Here is an 18802-nt window from a genome sequence, read left to right on the forward strand (position 1 = left end):
TGGGCTTCTTTTATTTTTAAATTCCTATTTTGTAAAAGTTAGGTCTCTTGATACTTTATCATAATTTCCATAGGCTTTCTCCCCATCCTTTCCTCTTCCCACCTCTTCCCCTCTCCCCTCCTTTCTTCCGTTTGGTGGTACTGGTCCTAAAACCCAGGTATGAGTAGGCAAATTCCCTATTACTGAGCTACACTCTAGCCTTTTTAATTTTTTTCCTGCTGCCTAGACAATTTCAAATGTCTTATTTTTAAGTTCATTGAAGCTTGCTAGTTAAGCTTTCTACTGAACTTCTCATTTCAGTTTTATACTCTCTGTCTCTGTGATTTCTATTTAAAAACCTATTTTCCCTCTTGTTCAGACTTAGCATTTTCTAAATTTACTCTGTATTTGCTTGTTCATCTCTGAACTGGAGTATTCTGGATTCCTTGGCAGTCACTGTACAGACCTTGGTTTCTTTAGAGCCCATTATTCAAGTTGTTATATTTCCTTGATTCTTCAGATCCCTTTTGTTTTTGCCTTAGTGTCTGAGCATTTGAAGACCACCCATCTATTTTAGCCTCCATAGGAATTTTTTGGCTGAGGTAGACTTTCACTACGTAGTAGATCCTGGGATTTGGGATAGGCCAGCTAACAGTATTGATGACCAGCCTGCCCTTACTATTGGCTTCTCTACTCAGACTGGGCCTCATCCTGTGCCTTGAGCATAGGTAGGACTGCTAGCTGGAATCCAAAGTCCACAAAGACCACCAACAGTGGCAGCTACTGGCTAGACTTTGTGATCACTTTAAATCAGGCAAGGTTTCAGTATTTCTTGACTGGGTGATACCACCTTTGGAGCAGGTCTGCAAGCTGGACTCTGAAGGTGACTCACTGGAGTTTCTCCTTAGCCTCTCAGGATGGCAAAGATCAGAGTCCTTATGTACAACTTTGTTGGGGACCTCTGTTATGCAAAGTAGAAGTCCCTTCATGACCGGACAGCTCATGCAGCTCGGGATCATGTGCTGAGGGCTCCTTTCATAGCAGGGTGCCTTCCTGGCATCTTTCCTGACTCTCCTTTTGAAGTGCCCGCCACAAATGCTCTAGCATAAACATGGCCTTTGGCTCTGAAAGGTACCATGCTTTCCTGTGTGATTTTTCCAGCAGACAGCAGTCTGGCAGAAACCCACTTCCATATGTAAATAGAATGCCTCACAAAGCATCTAACAGCCAAAGCTTTTACCACTACCCCCATGGTATAAGTATCCTAGTTTTCTCTTAATAGAGAGAGAGCTGGGTCACAGAGCTGCTGAATTACTGAGAGCAGAGACACTTAATAAAGCTGTAACACAGACTAAGCCGAGTCTTGAGTCCTGTGCCTTACTACCGGCGACCTAGCCTCTCCGGGGGGTGCACTCCCCCATGACCGACTTACGGACATCCTAGCTTTCGCTGTCCTCGTACTCTTCCCGTGGGGTTCAGTGGCCAGTGGATCTCGCATCCTGAGGAAAGTACACGGGTGGAAAAGGGACAGGATTCGGCTGGACAACGCTCCAGTAGCAGAGAGACTTTCAGCACCAGAGACGTGCGGACAGAGACACGGGACCCGAGCCTGCGGGAAAAGCCTGTGGGGCACCCGCCACCGCGGCCAGAGACGCCTGTGGCCAGACCCGTGCCATGACTAGCCAGGTGTGGCGGGGACCCCGAGATACCCGCGCACACCACGCCTGGGGCCCAGAGCACTCCCTGATACCCGCGCACACCACGCCTGGGGCCCAGAGCACTCCCTATACAACTTGAGACTGGGCATAGGCACTGATTCAAATGTACCCTGAAAACTGACCAGATAAGAACAAAATGAAGAGACCTACCAAAGGGTGTGAACAAAAGTCTATAGAGTCAGGAGCAGTCATGCTTTTTTGAAGTTCCCAAGGATATTAGAATATGAATTGCTTGCCTGAGGACAGATGAAGGAGCCTCCTGCTTGCAGTGTGTTGTACCAAGCATTCATTCGAGGAGGCAGAGTTTTGAAACCCTAGTCTTGAGTTAGAAACAGAAGAAAACAAAATGAGCTTGCCATGCTTCCTTGCTACTTCTTAAATTTATTCTTGACCATGATATTGGTCAAGATCCTTAATGTGGATCGGTAATCATAGAACTCTAATCATCAAGTTTAGAAAGTGTTGACTTAGCATTTTCAGTTATAATTCTTGATATTTATAAAGAAATTCTTGGGGGCTAAATATCTTCATAATGTAGATATTTGAAATGCCCGTATAAGAACCAAAATCTAAAATATATTTATTAGGTTGCAAATGTGCATGGTAAGATGCATTTTGTTTTCATGTACTGAAACTGGTTGCTTGTCACTGTCTTTGTTCTTAGAATTTTGATCATTTGAATTTTTAAAAAATAACATGGGCTAGGTGGATCTCTGTGAATTCAAGGCCAGCCTGGTCTACATAGTGGGTTCCAGGACAGCTGGGGCTACAGGGAGACCCTGTCTCAAAAAGACCAAAAAAAAAAAAAACAGAAAAAAAAAACATGAAAACCTATGAAAGAAACATTTTTACTATTCATTTCCTCTAATAGTCATGCTTTAACTAATCTTTAAGGCTGACCAAAAGGTAACCTGAAAAGTAGGCATTGTGTATCTATGTGGAAATGAACAAGCAATATGAATTGGCCAGTGTTCAAATGTTGTCACATTAACTGACAGTTGCCTCAGGAAAAAGTATTTTCCTAAAGTCACCCCCAAATGTGCAGGCTATAAAGGCAAATGAAATACTACTGCCTTGCTCAGGGTAAAAGATGCCATTTTCCTATTATTCACTCTTTACTGTTTATAAGATCATCTCTTTTCTATAATGTATAAGATAGCATTTCTGGAGGACATCTGTGGGAAATGTGACATTACTGGCAAAAATGATAGATAAAATAAAAGATTGCATTGAGTATGTTGTAAAGAATTTAACACTAAATGTTGAAGATTGTACATTCAGCAAATCTTGAACCAACTTGAATACCAGTTGTCCTTTTCCCCATTTGATTATTGTATTCCTCTGTTTACCAAGCTTGGTGCTAAATAGTCGCCATACCTCTGAGAACATGGGGATGCATAACAGTGGGGGAGACACACATGAAAAAATAGCCCTAATTAAGGAGTCCATTGGAGAGCCTGAAAGTGATATGTGCTATAAGTTAAAAAATAAGAAGCAAAGCAGGACTTGAAGACTCAGGAGCCTGGAATATGGGGCCAGGGATCCATAACCTGACATTTAAAATAGGTCATCTGTTAGCCTCAGTATAAAGGTTTTAGGACTTTGAGAAGGAAGCCCTGTGACAGTCGGGGCCGGGGGGGAAGCATGAGACCCAAGATAAAAGCACTTCCAGCATGTTACAGGCCAGCAAGGATTAAGGTGGTTGGAATGGTCCTGGTGGTCAGGCAGAACAGGTAGGATGAACTGGGAGAGGTGGAATTGGATCTTGGGAGGCCTCAGGGAAGTAGTAGTCTTTGGGTTTGCTTATATTACTGAACTGTATCCTTAAGAATGAATTGCTAATGTGTGAATTTTATATTTTTATATTTTAATGTACTCACAGTGTTAGACAATCATTATCAACATAGTCTATTTTAGAACATTTTCATCTCTCCCAAAGAAACCATACCCTTTAACAGACATTAACCAACCCCGTCCTCAGACTCTCAGTGCACCACTACCTGCCCACTAATCTATTTTGTTTTCCTATGGATCTGCCTGTTCTGGAAATTTTAATAAAAGTGAATCGTATAATATGTGGTATTTTATGATGCTTAGTATAATGCTTTCAGGATTCACCCTTGTTGTAACTTATATTAGCATTTCACTTGCTTTTATGCTGAATAATATTTCATTTAATAAGCATTTGTCAACTGAATGTTTATGGGTATTGTGTAAACTCTAGTGGATGGACCCATGCTGAAATCACTTGGGAACATGAATTTGACTTAATAGGCCTTAAATATATATTATATATAAATCAGGTGGGAGGTAGTTAAGAGGGGTGCAGATAAGGGTGTGAGAGTTAAATATGATCAAAATAATATTTGCAAAAATTTGATTTAAAAACTTTTAAAAAGAACACTTACAACTCAAAAGTAAATAGGTAAATAAACCTGGTTTTATTTAAAGGTTAGGGATCCAAATAGACTCTGTTCAAAAAAAAACATATATAAATTTCCAACAAACAAAAAATGCTCAAGATCACTGTCATTAGGGAACTACCAGTGAACATAAGAAGACTGGGAGGGGAATCATGGAGTAGGAAGGGTTAAATGGGATGGGGAATCAGGGGGCAGGGCAGTAAAGAGAGAGATAATTAACAGAAATGCCTTTAGGAAAAGTCTTATGTAAGCCTACCACTCTAGAAGCTTCTTTGTTGTTGTTGTTTGTTTTTTTAAGACCACAGCTGGCCTGGAACTTGCTGTGTAGTTCAGGCTGGCCTCAATCTCACAGAGATCTGCCTGCCTCCAGGGTGCTGGGATTAAAGGCATGCACCACCACCCAGAAGACTCCCTTTTTTGAAACTGTTGATCGGGGGTTCTATAAACCCTCAAATAATACTGGCCATTGCCCCTGATCTTGGTTACTTAACTTGATGGTAAGCCCCTATTGCTGAAGACACTACATACATGAGTTGTAGAAAAAACAAGGATAAATCAAGCTGGTAGTGACCTCAAAGCTTCATCTCTACTAGCTAGCTTTCATAGTGCTGGAAAGTGCTATGCATGCTACCTGAAGAGAAAAGTAATGCTCAACCTGACCCAGCTGTGGATCCTGCAAGCTACAACAACTGACCTGGCAAGATATGCCCACTGGTGCAATAGTGGCAAGAATGTTACAGCAGTAACCAACCTCTTTGTGATTGGATTTAAGGTCCACTTTACAAGACAGAGCCCATACCTGACACTGATATCAGGTTTAGGAACCTGTGGCTAAACAGGTCACAGATCATACAGCAGAGTCTACTACTATTATTCTGCTCAGTGGACATAGTATTAAACTGAGTTGTAAGTGTTCTTTATGTGCTATAGATATATTTCATGATTGGGAAATATTTCTACCATTAAGTACATACTAATGGCTAAATAAAATCATGCTGAATAAATATTTGAGTGCTAAAATTATATTTCCATTATATTGTTATAATATTAGAATATAATCAGGTATACACCAGTTTTTTCTTATTCCTTTCTTTAAATTACTAAAGTATACTAATTTGTCATGATTTTATCACAATTACATTCATCATTGATTTTTGAGGTATTTAAGATCTCTCATTTTAATGAATGGACAAAATTTAAAACTATGGAATATGAGATATTTTATTTGGTTTTTAATTTTGTAGATGGAAAAAGTGGAAGCAGACCTAACTAGATCCAAGTCTCTTCGTGAGAAACAATCAAAGGAGTTTTTGTGGCAACTGGAAGATATCAAACAGCGTTATGAACACCAGGTTGGCCTTTCATTTTCCTGATACCATTTAATTTTTAATATGTATATAACCCTTTCGTAAAACATCTCTATGTCAAAAAATCTCTGTATACTAAAAGTATTGCTATTGACAAGTTATTTTAAATATTTAATGTATTTTAATAAAATCCAAACATAAAGTTTTAGCACTATACTGAAGCCTATTCTGACAGTTTATAAATTTGAACATTTAATTTCAAATTTTATTGTGATTCCTGAATTCTTCTGTTCCTCTCAGAGCCCTAGTTTGACTTCACTTTTCCCAGGATGGTGGTGAGTACCTGCAAGGAGCCAGGTTCTGCTGCTGGCACTGGACAGTGGCAAGAAGACTAGGTTCCTTTCTGCCAGCATTCTACATCTTGGTAATCAACCCATGAATAGATGTGAGGTGATTCTGGAGAGTGACTCGGGAGGACAAAAATATGCTCATAGACTTTGCTGCAGAAGTGGGAGGATAAATAGGTGATCAGAGAAGCACCGACATTCCTTTTGAGAGAACTCCTGAACCTTGAGGGTGCTGCCAAGAGGTCTCTGAGGAATGACATTCTAGTCTGAAAAACAGAAAGCTATACGATCTCAAGAAGAATAGTAAGCTGAGAGTGTTAAAACTGACCAGGAGAGCAGGTTAGCCAAAATGCAGTGAGAAAGGTTCTTAGCTATGGGACTGAGGGGAAGAAGGCCAGACTGATGGAAGTCTAGATTTTAAAAAGAAAAAGGGCTAGAGAGCTGGCTTGGTGATTAAGAGCACTGACTGCTCTTACTGAAGACCTGGGTTCTGTTCCTAGCACCCACATGGTGGCTAACAACCACCTGTAACTCCAGTTCCAGGGGATCTGACGCCCTCTTCTGACCTCCGAGGACATTGCATGAGAAGGGTGCACCTACATACATGCAGACAATACACCCATACTCATGAAATAAAAATAAATATTTTTTAAACATTAAAAAAGAAAAAGATCTTATTTTCTTTCTAAAAATCCTATCTTTTCCCAGAATATTTAAGTACTATTAATGCTTTACTTATCTAATTTGCATGTCTTATTTCTTTAATATCTGTGATAGCTAGTTTAGTAACTTAGGTTGAGAAATTTATTTCTAAAGATATTTTAACCTTTGAAATATTAAAATAAGAGTAATTTTTAAAAAAATTATTATTTTTACTTTATATGTATGAGTGTTATGCCTGCATGTAAGTAAGTACACCCATGTTGTGCAGTGCCCACGGAGGACAGAAGAGGCTGTTGGATCCCCTGGAACTGGAGTTACATATGGTTGTTAGCCACCATGTGGGTGCTGGGATTTGAGCCCGCGTCTTCTGCAAGAACAGTCAATGTTCTTAACTGCTGAGCCATCTCTCCAGCCCCTAAAATATAATAATAGTAATTTTTAAATTATATTTTAAGCTCCATTAAGCACAGACTATATCAAAACTAATTAATCCCTTATGATCACTGAATTTTATTTTCTGTACTAATTGATAGCAATTAGTGGTTTACTTGAATTCAGTAAAAAGCAAGTCTGATGTAGTATGTACCCTTCAGGTTGTTATTTTACTCTTAAAATATTAGAAAAATAACTGACTGAGGTCTTTTCATAGGATTATAATCTCAAAATAAGAAGAGAAAATCTTGTGACTAGAATCTGACAACCTTCTTTGTCCTGTATAGTCAAATCACGTCTGGTCTATAAGATCTAACCAGTCTTCAGCTTTCTGTCAGGCCAGGTGGTGCAAGCTTTTTAGCCCACATCAAGTTTTTGTTTCTCTAGATTTGTAGCATTATTATTTTGTACCTTAAATCTATTCTGTTTTGGAAAATTGTCTTTTATAACTCAATATTATTAATCCTAAGTAGTGACATGACCTGCTCAAAGTCACATACTAAATAGTGTATTACAAAGAACATTGACATATGTTCTTTGGAAACAAATGGAAGAGAGGAGGGGGCTCTCCTAGAGAAATACCTACACATGTGTAGAGAAGCATGGAAAAGAAGGGCCTCCTACAGAAACAACCACACGTGTGTAGAAAATCACATTTGTGTGTTTGAGGAAGATTATTTGGAGTAATAGAAAGTTGTAAATAAAATAAATGATAAATGAACCATGATAAATATGTCTGATGAAATGCTATGCAAAAGCATACAGATTTCTGGGCTATATTGATAAAGGGAATAAAGTACATTTTGAATACTTTGTAGATGATCTCATTTATGTAAAATTAAAGCACATGTGTCTGTTTCATGTAGTTAGATATATAAATTCAGAAAAAAAAATTTTGATAGGTCATATTTCTATGGAGTGGACACGAACTTGTGGGTTAGTGGTATAATGAATTGACATTTTTGTTTTATGCTCTATGTAAGCCTTTGTACTGAAATTAACAGGTGAGCATTTGTCAACTTATCTAAGTAATCTGACAAAGGAACAGGGGAGGAAGAAAACAAAACTTAAAAATGTTTAACTCAAATACTAATCTGAATAGTTAAAATATAGGGTTGAAGAGTTCCCTATAAGAGATTTAATTTGATCTCTTCATTTTGATGACAATGGTGAAAATAACAAATATTTGCCAGTATAGTCAAGTGACTTCAGTGATTTGTACTTATGTTTTGATTGTTTTGGCACAATTCTGGATTTTTGAAGTTGGATATGCTACGAAAAACCACCAAAGAAAACTTAAACATATTTGTTTAAGTAAAAATTATTTTGTCTCAAAACTATAGTATAAAATTTATAGTAAATATTTTTGGCAAAGTGGTTATTAGATTAATATATTTACAATAAATACAAATAATTAACAGGTATATAATTAGCATAAATTATAAGAAAGTCATTAATATGCCAATAATTACCTACAGAGAGACAAGAAATTCATAAGAACCATGTAGAGACATCTTCAGTGTTGTGTTAATAAAAATGAAAACATTAACAATGATATACCATTTAAGCTTGGCGAAATGTTAGAGAAATTGATACTTTCATATATTGCTTGTGGAATTATCAATTAATGCAACATTTTTTGCAAAGGTCTAGCACTGTCTACTGTTTCATAAAGAATGTTTATCTTTCTTGACCCAGGTGTCCTTAACCTTGAATATCAGACTGAAATATTTAACAATGTTTATTTGTTTCTTATGTCGTGGAATCATAGCTAGTTCTTTTTCTACTTTCTACATTGTGTCAATATCACTTTTAATGTAAACACATTAGTTGATTTATTTGGAAATATACTGAGACTTAAAGGCTTTTCACAGAATGATAGATTTAAAATTTTACCTCTTTTGTCTTTATATAAATAATCTTTGTCAAATATACACGACATAATAAAGGAAATTGGTGAATCCATTAAAGAATTGGTGCTATTAGGAGAAGCCATACACTATTTTATCAAATTTTCTGTATTTTTTTGTGAAAAAGAGGTAGATGGGTCAAAAGTAGATTGTAATAGGAATTTTAGGAACACGGAGAAGAAAATCTTAGGTTTGTGCGGATTTTACCCATTTTTACCTCCTGTAACTGTAATGTACTCACTGGAGAAATGCTGAGAGTGAAGGTCCTAGACAGTAAGGAGGAAAGGTGAAGGCAGTCGTATGAGGTAGTACTCTTAGGAGAACATGTATCAAGGTGCTAATATGAACTTCAAAATCTTTCTTAGCAGAAAATTTTATTGACTAGACTATATTCCCCAGAGCCACTCTAAAATTTTCAGGTTTTTTTGTATAGTATAGTATAATAGTGATCTATACAAGTCAGGATGAACAAGCCCGAAAGGAATCCAATTTAAACAAGCTCATTTCCTTCTCTGATCAGGGTAGCCAGGCTGGTGCCTAGGAAGGGGTAGTAGAGGCAGGAAGGAGGAACACAACTAGCCTCTCTGTTCTGCAGAGCCATGACAAGGTACTTCATGGGAGCAAGACAGGAGAATTCTCATAGTTAAGTGAGTTCACAGAGCCATCCCTAAATGATTTGCATCAACCTGAACTGAGATTTTTTTTTAAGGTGTCTGACAGTCATTGATGCTCTTTTAGAAGTCCTGAAGTTTATACTTCAGACAGTTCATTTGTGGGACCAGAAAACACCTCAGTTTTCTGAGACTTCAAAACAGGCTGGAATTAAGTAGGTTATTTATTGGGATTGAATATAAAGTGCTATGTTTTGTTTTAGAAAATTAGCCCCAAAAATCTGAGAGTGAGTGAGGGTAAAGAGGACAGAAAGAATCCCAGACCAGGGGAACATAGTACTCAGAAACATGGGACAGTGGATGAGGACCACATGTAAATAGACATCTCCACATCACGTAAGGAAATCAAAGTTCTCACATTTTAAGTAAGACAGTGACAAACTTGAATGTGTTCAATAAAGACTTTCTAGAATATAGCAAAGTTAAGAATTATGTCAAAGGGAACATTTAAAGAAATAGGTTATCTTACTAAGAGAAGACCATCGACAAGAACTTCTATTTTTACAGTAGACCTACAGTTCTCAGGACCTCCTCTGGACCATGCACTGCTCACCACATGTTCTGTGAGCTCAGCCACTTTTCACCATCACAATGCTGTGGTGAGGCAGGAACCTCTATTCATTATTCCCTTTTTCTGTATAAAAAGTGAGGCACATCCAGTTATGTTACTAGCTAGAGTTCCACACTGTAAGTGACAGATCAGAACTGGAACCAGAGCTGTTGCTCATAACTGACACTGACCCACTGCTGTGGAGTTCCAAGGACAGAAATGGAAGCCACATGCAGATGGCATTGTGAGCAGTTGGGATTATTTCAAGGTGGCTCTTTATTAGAGAATTATTTACATACACATTAATATGTCTTGTGAAGTTCATTTCCCAGTGTGAGCATGTTCAAGTGTCTTTTGGGAGGGTTGTGGAGGGTTTCTGTGCACTGGGAAAGTCCCTTTTAGATTGAGCACTCTGTGACTTTGAACTTGTCTGCTCTCAGCCCCTCCTGTGAGCAGTGTAGACTTGTCTGGAGCCATGAAGGACTCTGTCTCTCAATGTACCTGCCTCAATGGATTCTCTTATACATCTCTTCTGCTTACTTTCTCAATACCATTCAAATCAAAGTATAGTAATTTTTCTACTGTTTTGTCTTACTTTTCTTCCAAAGGTAAACTTTGGATACAGTATAGCATCTCCACAAGCAGGGGATTTAGATGCTGTTACTCAAACCCTTGCTTCTCACACTGGGACAGGGTGAAGCCCAGGGTAGTGAGCAAGTGTGGGGTATGTGATACTGCTTACATGCTCCTGGAGTGTTGGAGCCACCTGATTATTTCCCCAGAAAGCAAGTAGTTTTGCTATTGCGGTATCAATCATACCTCAATGAACACACTTTCCTGTTTTGTAAAATGCAAAGTTCTTATTAATTTGTAGCAAAAGAAATTGGGACATTTCACAGAAGTGCACAGTTACAGTTTTGCAGTCTGGTTCAGGCTGTGCCCTCAGGTCCCACAGTGGGGAGGGGTACTATACATTCTCACTGCCACTAGGGGGTACTTTGGTGGAAAAGTTTTAGAAACATTTATTCAACTGATCCTCACATTTTATAATGAAGAAACTGACAATCAGAGGAAATGAATGCCTTGTGCCTTGTGGGCCTGTTTTCCTCTCTAGGTTGAGTTTTTGAACCCCTCCCAAGTAGAAAGCATCTTTCTGGGAACTGTCATAGGTTAGAAAAGCAAAGTACAAATATCTTAGCCAAAATGCACAAGCATAAAGTATGCAGATGTGGAAAGAGAAACATCAAACACATGGCATAAATACACAAATATCCGGTAAAGCCCAAGCTTTCATCAAGATTTCCTGTTTCTTTCCTGTATAACCCATTGGAACAAAAAGACAATTCTAATTGTCTTTTCACAAACTTCATTCATGTTGGAAACAAACAACCAGCCAGGCATGAATTTCCTGAACTATGGAATTTTTTTTTCAATTCCATGGTATCATTCTTTAATCTTATACTTTATATCTTTCCTTTTCATTACAAAGCCTTTAAAGTGTAATGTAATTAAGCAGATAAACAAGTGGTCAAATTCTCCAGAAAGAATAATGCTTATTGTCAGTTATTGTAAAAAATAAATATACACTTGAGGGCCAACCTCTTACAAGGCCATGAGTTGAAGCAAAGCATTTTGGTAACAACGGCAGAGACAAAACGGCAGTTAGGAAAGATAAGCAAGTGGGAATTTTTTATAGAACTTTTTAAATTGAATTTTTGTGTATTTCATATAGAACATCTCAATCTTAATACTCTTTATGCCTCCATCCCCACTGGTACCCTTCTATAGCCCCCCACTGGATCCCATATACTCTTTCATCCCTGTCTTGTGTCAAGTCAGTGTCCCATTGTGTCAAGTCAGTGTCCCCAGACATTCCCCAGTGCAAGTCCATCCACTGAGGTCTAGTCAGACTATCTAGAGTCCCTTGTTTTAGGAAGATCTACTCTTCCTCACCTATCAGCAATCAGTTGACAATATTTCTTCAGCTAAGATTGGGGTCTGTTGTTCATTTTCCCAGTTCTATGCTAGATTTTTGTCTGCCTGAGTTTGCATGGGACCTGTGTATGCTGACACCATTGCCTTAGAATCATGCGAGCAGATTCCCAGGAGCTTGTAGGACTCTCTTTCCATATGGTCATACACCTCCTCCCTGGCTCTTACAATCTTTCTGCCCCCTCTTCAGCAATGGAGCTCTGGGTGGGTGAAGTTTAATCTAGGAGTCCTGTCCAAGGACCATCGTTCAGTAGACTCTTGATCTCTATGCTTTGGCCATTTGTGACCTTTTGTGTTCCTGGCATTCCAATGCATGAGGGATCTTCATTAATGAGAACTGAGAGATTCATTAATGTCCTGTTCTATGTTCCATGAGGCTTGGGTGTAGAGGTTGCATTGTAGATGTGTCAGTTAGGCCTGAGCAATTCATAAACAATGTTTGTGTGTGACCAGTTGTGGTACTTGTGGGGATGGAACTCAAGGCTTCATGTATGCTAGAATCCAATTCCCAGTCATTAAGCTGCCAGGATCAAAGATCCAACCGGTCCTGACCATGGGCTCAGGTCAAGTATTTGGGGCCTGGAGTCACAGAATGGGCACTGGTACATTATGAAAGACAATCAAAGCAGGCTGCCTTCCTCTGATTATCTGTGGTGGTTGCTGAGAATTTTTCTCATCAAGATTAAAAAATGATTAAAAGAGTGAGAATTAAGAGGGCAAGAATGAAGGTGGTTGTTTTCAATAACTGGTGTATGGAGTTTAGTTTTAGATGCACTCAATTTAAATTTTTTTCCTGGGTAGTAACATGGCTAGATGTTAAAAATATGAAATGGAGTCAGGGCTTTCTCATTCATTAATGCATATTTACCGAGCAAATGCTTTTCATTAAACACTGTTCTGGAGGCTTAGAATATGACAGTGGAGTTCTTTCTTTCAAAATACAATGTGAGGTATGGGGAGGCACTGATAATTGCTTTCAAGAAAAATAAAGTAGGTTAAAGAGATTGTGAGTGAGGGGGTGTTTATATAAGGTGGCTATTTTGTATATAGAATTATTTTAGATTGATAGTCTTCAGAGGACTCTACTAAAATGATATTTGAATAAATGTTTAAAGAAAGTAAATGAAGAAACCTTTTCAAAACCTGAGGTGAGGGAATGACATTCCAGGCAGAGGCAAGAGCAGCTCAAGGCTGGAATGGGTCGTCTGTGCCTGCAGTGGAGTGACTGAGAGGGAGGGCGGTAGGATCCAGGTCAGGCAGAGGGCAGATCACATCAAGTGCTGGGTGGTAAGTTTGGACTTGCTTCAGAGTATGATGGGAAGGCTTGGGGCATTTGAGCAAGATCTGGTTTGTGTGCTTTTCAGAGATCTCGCTGACTTCTCTAGTGGAGGCAGGAGAAGAAGCAGAAAAGCACATTTGGAGATGGTTGCAGTAGTTTGACAGGAGATCACATGACTGGGACCAAGTGGGAGGGCAATGGCAATGGGTCAGACTTGGTTTATATTTGCCTTCAGGATTTGTGAGTGTCTGTGGAATGGAACTCAAATATTGACTCGGCTTCTTTCTAAGCAACTAGGTAAATGGTTGTGACAGACACTGAATCAAGAGTACAGAGACAAAAAGTCCCAAGATGAACTCAAGGGTTTGTCAACAATTAGAGATGGGAATTTATATATATATATGGCAGGGGATGGGGTAGAGGAAGCAGCAAAAGAGACTTAAGAGGAGGAGCCAGTGAGGTAAAAGGAAAAATAAAGGTGATCACCTGAGCCACTTGCTTCAGGGTTTCCTGAAGGAAGGAGGAAATGAGTAGCCGTTGTTTCAGGCGTTGCCAAGAGGGGACATTAAGTAGAAACTGAGACCTATTGAATTTGGCAAGATCTTTAGCCTACAAGGTCCAGGTCTGGTAGAATGTGGGAATAAAGCCTGAAAGGTGTGGGTAGAGAGACAATGGGATATGAGCAACCCTTTGGAGGGAAATTGAAATGTAAGTAGAGCAGAGAATGAAGTATTATCTACAGGGGCAGCTGGGATCAAGGGAACGATTTTAAAATGAGATAGATCCCAAACATGCTTATTAGTGAGAATGATCTGAAAAGAAAGAAGATACTGATGTGCAGAGAGTGATAGGATAACTGTGAGAGCAATGTGCTTACTTCCACATGAGTGGCTGGAATTCTGTACACAGGTAGAAGGGCTCACCTTGGACAGCAGCAAAGCTACCTAACCATTCAAGCCATAGATGGTCAGGGACCTCACAGGTGGACAAGTCAGTTTGGTGCTGAGCAAAATGAAATAGCATTCTTCTGATTGCTTCTGATTGTTCTCTCTCTCTCTCTCTCTCTCTCTCTCTCTCTCTCTCTGTGTGTGTGTGTGTGTTTATGTAGGCATGTGTGTGAGGGTGCTAGTTAACATGTGAGTGCATGCATATGTAGGCCAGAGTCAATCTCAGGTGTTGTTCCTTAGGAGCATTGTCTATCCCTGTAATCTAGGGTCTTTCAGCTCATCAATTAGTCCAGGCTGCTTGACCTAACTTGAGGGAGTCACCTGTTTCTGCCCTTACATCCCCAGCACTGGGATACAATTAGGTGCCACCACACCTAGCTTTTTGTTTAGATGTGTTCTAAGCATAGGACTAAGGTCCTCATGCTTGCACAGCAAGCATGTTACCAATTAAACTACACATCTAGCCCTAATTTTACTTTTTGATTATTCCTGGATACCACCTTCTTCCATTTGAAATGATAGTTATGGAGCATTGCAGGTGAAGGAAGAGTATAAACTGGCCAGTTTTCCATAATGGCTAACAAACTTAGATGATGATCGTATTTCATATTCTTTCAATAGCAGTGATGCACTAGGTTAAGAAAAATATACACTTTATCTATAGTTAAATGTACCTTAGAAAAACAGACGTAAAATGAACAAAAATACATGGTTAAGACATGTTCCCTCACCTCAAATTTGAGCTCCATCTATTAAGGGGAATTCTTAAGTAATTTTCCCAATTCTTCTGACTTGCGTTGACTATCACTGAACCAAAAAAGAAGAACATTTAGCTATCTGAATCCTTCCTGAATTTCCACTGAGAAATTCTGTACAAACAGAGGAAACAGTACCTAATTTTTCAGAAAGCTTTAACAGCTCAGGGAATTTTTACCAATCTTTACCTCCAGGCCTGTAAGTATTTTGAAGTGTTACATGAGGCATGAGCGTGTGGCTCGGTGGCAGAGCACTTTTCATTTGCCTTGCATGTGTGATGCCCTGGGATCAGTCCTCAGCACTGAAAAAGAACTGTGAAGTGTTAAATGAGAGAGCTAACTCTCTGCCTTTTCATTTTGGTAATCACTGTCTTGTTCCATCTCAAGATGCATCTCAGAGCATCTTGAGCTTTCAGAACTTGCAGGAGGCACTTGTCTTCTGTATTGATGGTTAGCTGGAGAGAAGGGAATGTGCTGGTAGGCCCTTATATCATTTGCTGTATCAGTTATCACAGCAATATTAAACTTTTAAATAGAGTTTTCATAGCTAAGCTGAACTGATGATACAAGAGATTTCATGGATAGTTCTTTTTCCTTGTATGAAACATTGAATCCCAGAGCCAAATGGCCACCCAGAGGTGACTCATTGTATTTCTGCTCTTGATACACCAGCTACTTTTTACTAATTCTTTTGTGTCTGTCTGTTTGTTCATGTAGGTGCATTTTTTGTGTAGGTGAATGGGCACGAGTGTTTATGGAAACCAAAAATCAACATCACACATTGTTTCTGGAGAGCCATCTGTCTGGTCTTAGTAATTGTTCTACATGGTCTTTCATGGGCCTGTAGCTTGCCGATTTGGCTAGTCCAACTATCCAGCAAGCCCCAGAGATACACCTGCCTCTACCTCTCCAGAGCTGGGATTATAAGCATGCGTCCATGCACAGCTTTCTTATGTGGGTCCTGGGGATTGAACTTTGGTCTTCCTGCTTGCAAGGCAAGTACTTTGCCAACTAAGCTATCTCTCTAACTATTTTTAAACTATTTTTTGTACCTATTTTTATTAAGATGTTGATCACAAGTTCTCTATAGTATTTTTTTTACTATAGTGTATTTTTACTATGACCAAAGACATAGAGTAGGTTGTATATGTCCTAATGTTTACTTTAAGGAAGACTTTATTTCTTATATAATTGAACAGCACAGTTTGTATCATACAATGATAAAACACTTTCCTGCACTGTTTTGTAAAGATATAAGATCTGTCTAGTGAAAGTGTGCTGTTATGTTGGACTTTGTCCTACTAGAGCTAGATTTCTGGAGCTCTAGAGAATTTAGTACTCAAATTTCTTAGTGGTATTTTACAAGTACAAATTGCTTAGAAGCATAACCATATGATAAGTCTATGTCTCTGTAATGGAAAATATCAGGATAGAGTGTATCTGTTTTATAGTATAGATCTTTATGCCATGTCTTGTACAAGTGCATCAGAGTAATACTAAATTTCACAACCAAGAAATAAGTTTTCCATAGGAGAGCTGTCAAATGGGATGTGGGATGGTGTTTAAATGTTTCCTGGAAAGCCCCATAGAAAAATCCATGTTTTTTCCTGACTAATAATTTTAAAGCACTATATTCCTTAACTACTAATCTGGTGATCAATCAATTTTGCCTGACTACTAAAGCTCCAGGACCCATATGGTAGAAGGAGAGAACAAACCCCTGTAGTCATCCTCTGGTATGTGTATATGCACACACATTAAATAAATGTTACTAAAAAATTTAAATGTAGATATTTGCAACAGTTTCCTGTTTTCTTTGGTATGAGCTTCACCACCTTTCCAGTCACACTGATCCAAGATGGAGGTACCAGAACTCTGTGGCATACCATCAGGGAAGAGTCAAAAGTATTAGTAAATGAAAAAAAAAAACCACCAGGACATTTTTGTCACCACAGATCAGAAAACTCATTCCAGGAGAGGGCCTATGCCTTCACTAGAGTGCTGAGGGGCTCATTGGTGGTGGGTATTCTGGTACCACTAAGCAGCTAGTTCTGCGGTAGCTTCTGCTGTGTTCCAGTGGCCAACAGCAGGAAAGGTTTCTATGGGCTTCCTACTTTGAGCAGCATGGTAAAGGGTCCGAAGTGGCATGCATTGTGTGGGGCACTCAATGTCTGATGTAAGGCAAAAGTGATTTCTTCATGGCAGTCAGGCTAGATTGGCAGCTAAGGTGTGTTTCCCTGCAGGAATCAATGGTGATAATGGACAGCTCGTCACATTCCAGTGGTAAGATAGACAGAGAGCCAATGAGAGTGCTGTTGACTCATACAACATGAAGGAAAACTCCAGGGTTGGTGACCCTACTTTGGTATTCTACTTCAGAAATTTTCATACCCAAGTCATCCATTTTCCATACCCAAGTCAGTTCACAGATGCAGAACCCATTCCTTTGTAGGGAGACTATGTCCTTTGTTAGAGACTCTTGCAGCAGCACAATATGTAAATATTCCTCCAAAGGGAGCTGTTATCATATGACGTGGGAACTAACTGCATTCAAAGCCTGCAGAAATGACTGTTGTTCATGTCAGGTGTTACTACATGAATTCCCAAGAAAGTGATAAATACAAGGACAGATAGTTTAGAGACAAAACAAATTTTAAGAACAAGACCAAGGCCATACTTACTAGTTTCATTAAAATATTAGATTTAATGTTATGTAAAATGAGATGAAGAAATAAAAGAACCTAAAATTTTTCTGAAGTTTATAAAACTATTTCTTCACATATAAGATGCCTTCTTTTTTAAAAAAATTATTATTTTCATTTTATGTGTATGAGTGTATTGCCTACATGTATGTTAGTGTACCCATATTGTGCAATGCTGTGGAGGTCAGAAGAGGGCTTTGGATTCCCCTGGAACTGGAGTTAAGGATGGTTTGTAGCCGCCTTGTGGGTCCTGGGAATCGAACCTGGGTTCTCTGCAAGAGCAGTCAGTTCTCTTAACTACTGAGCCATCTCTCCAGTGCATAAGATACCATCTTAGAGTGTTAAGGAACCTTGATTAAAATATGTTAAAGGTACATTGTTTTAAATTTTTGAAGACATTAGTTACTCCATACTATAAAAATTAAAATCACCTGCACTTCTTTCCTATTCCCATCGTTCTGTTTTGTCATGTTTGTACATTGTTGAGGTCTGTAACATTTGTATTTTTCTATAATGACAATTCTTAGTTAAGATTTTAGTTTACTTAAATCAGTTAGGTGTTCACCACCAGAACTTTTAGCACAATTTCATAGCCATGTTCTTTGGATCTGTTGACCACACAGTTTCCCATTAAGTAGCTTTTAAGAAGAGCTCATAGTTGTATTTGCTTGTTTGTGCTTGAAAATCACTGTTTTTGTAAAGGCTGAAAATCTCAGTTTGTAAAGATGGGTAGACCAGGCGTGATGCTCTTTGGTCATCCTTTCTTTCTCCCAGGCCGTGTGTGTCTTCCCATGGTCTCTTGGCACTGAATACTGCTTTCAGCTTTTCTAGCTATTTCTTAGCTGCTTGAATTTTATCGTCAATTGTTCTTTTCTCAAGAGTGGTTTGGGTCTGAGTTCTTTTGTGTTTGAATTTAGTGCTGTTCTTGAGCCATTCTTTTTCTCAGTTTAATTAATTTTCCCTGGTACAGTCTGCAGTTTTGATATTTTCATTTTCTTCTTTATTTATTTTAGCTAGGTTTTCAAATACCAACCTGTTTATTATATACATTTTTTTCTTTAAAAAAAAATTCTACTTTCTTTTATCTTTGTCATTCCTGGCCTTAACCATGATTTTTCTCAAGCCTT

The 18802-nt window shown here is 38.7% G+C and overlaps 1 protein-coding gene across 14 annotated transcripts in view; it reads left to right on the forward strand.

Moving 5' to 3' along the window:
* Positions 1-18802, forward strand: part of Cep112 (centrosomal protein 112) — a 576146-nt gene that overhangs the window by 280353 nt on the left and 276991 nt on the right. For all 14 annotated transcript variants that reach the window (XR_003851118.1, XM_029568391.1, XM_029568396.1 and 11 more), the window contains one exon: positions 5365-5472. Coding sequence is in view for 13 of the 14 variants with exons in the window: in XM_029568391.1 (XP_029424251.1) it covers positions 5365-5472 (108 nt within the window). In the remaining variant the exon portion in view is untranslated. The remainder of the gene's footprint in view (positions 1-5364; positions 5473-18802) is intronic.

This window comes from Nannospalax galili, unplaced genomic scaffold (assembly GCF_000622305.1).
Source record: "Nannospalax galili isolate Female #2095 unplaced genomic scaffold, S.galili_v1.0 scaffold781, whole genome shotgun sequence".
Lineage (NCBI taxonomy): Eukaryota > Metazoa > Chordata > Mammalia > Rodentia > Spalacidae > Nannospalax > Nannospalax galili.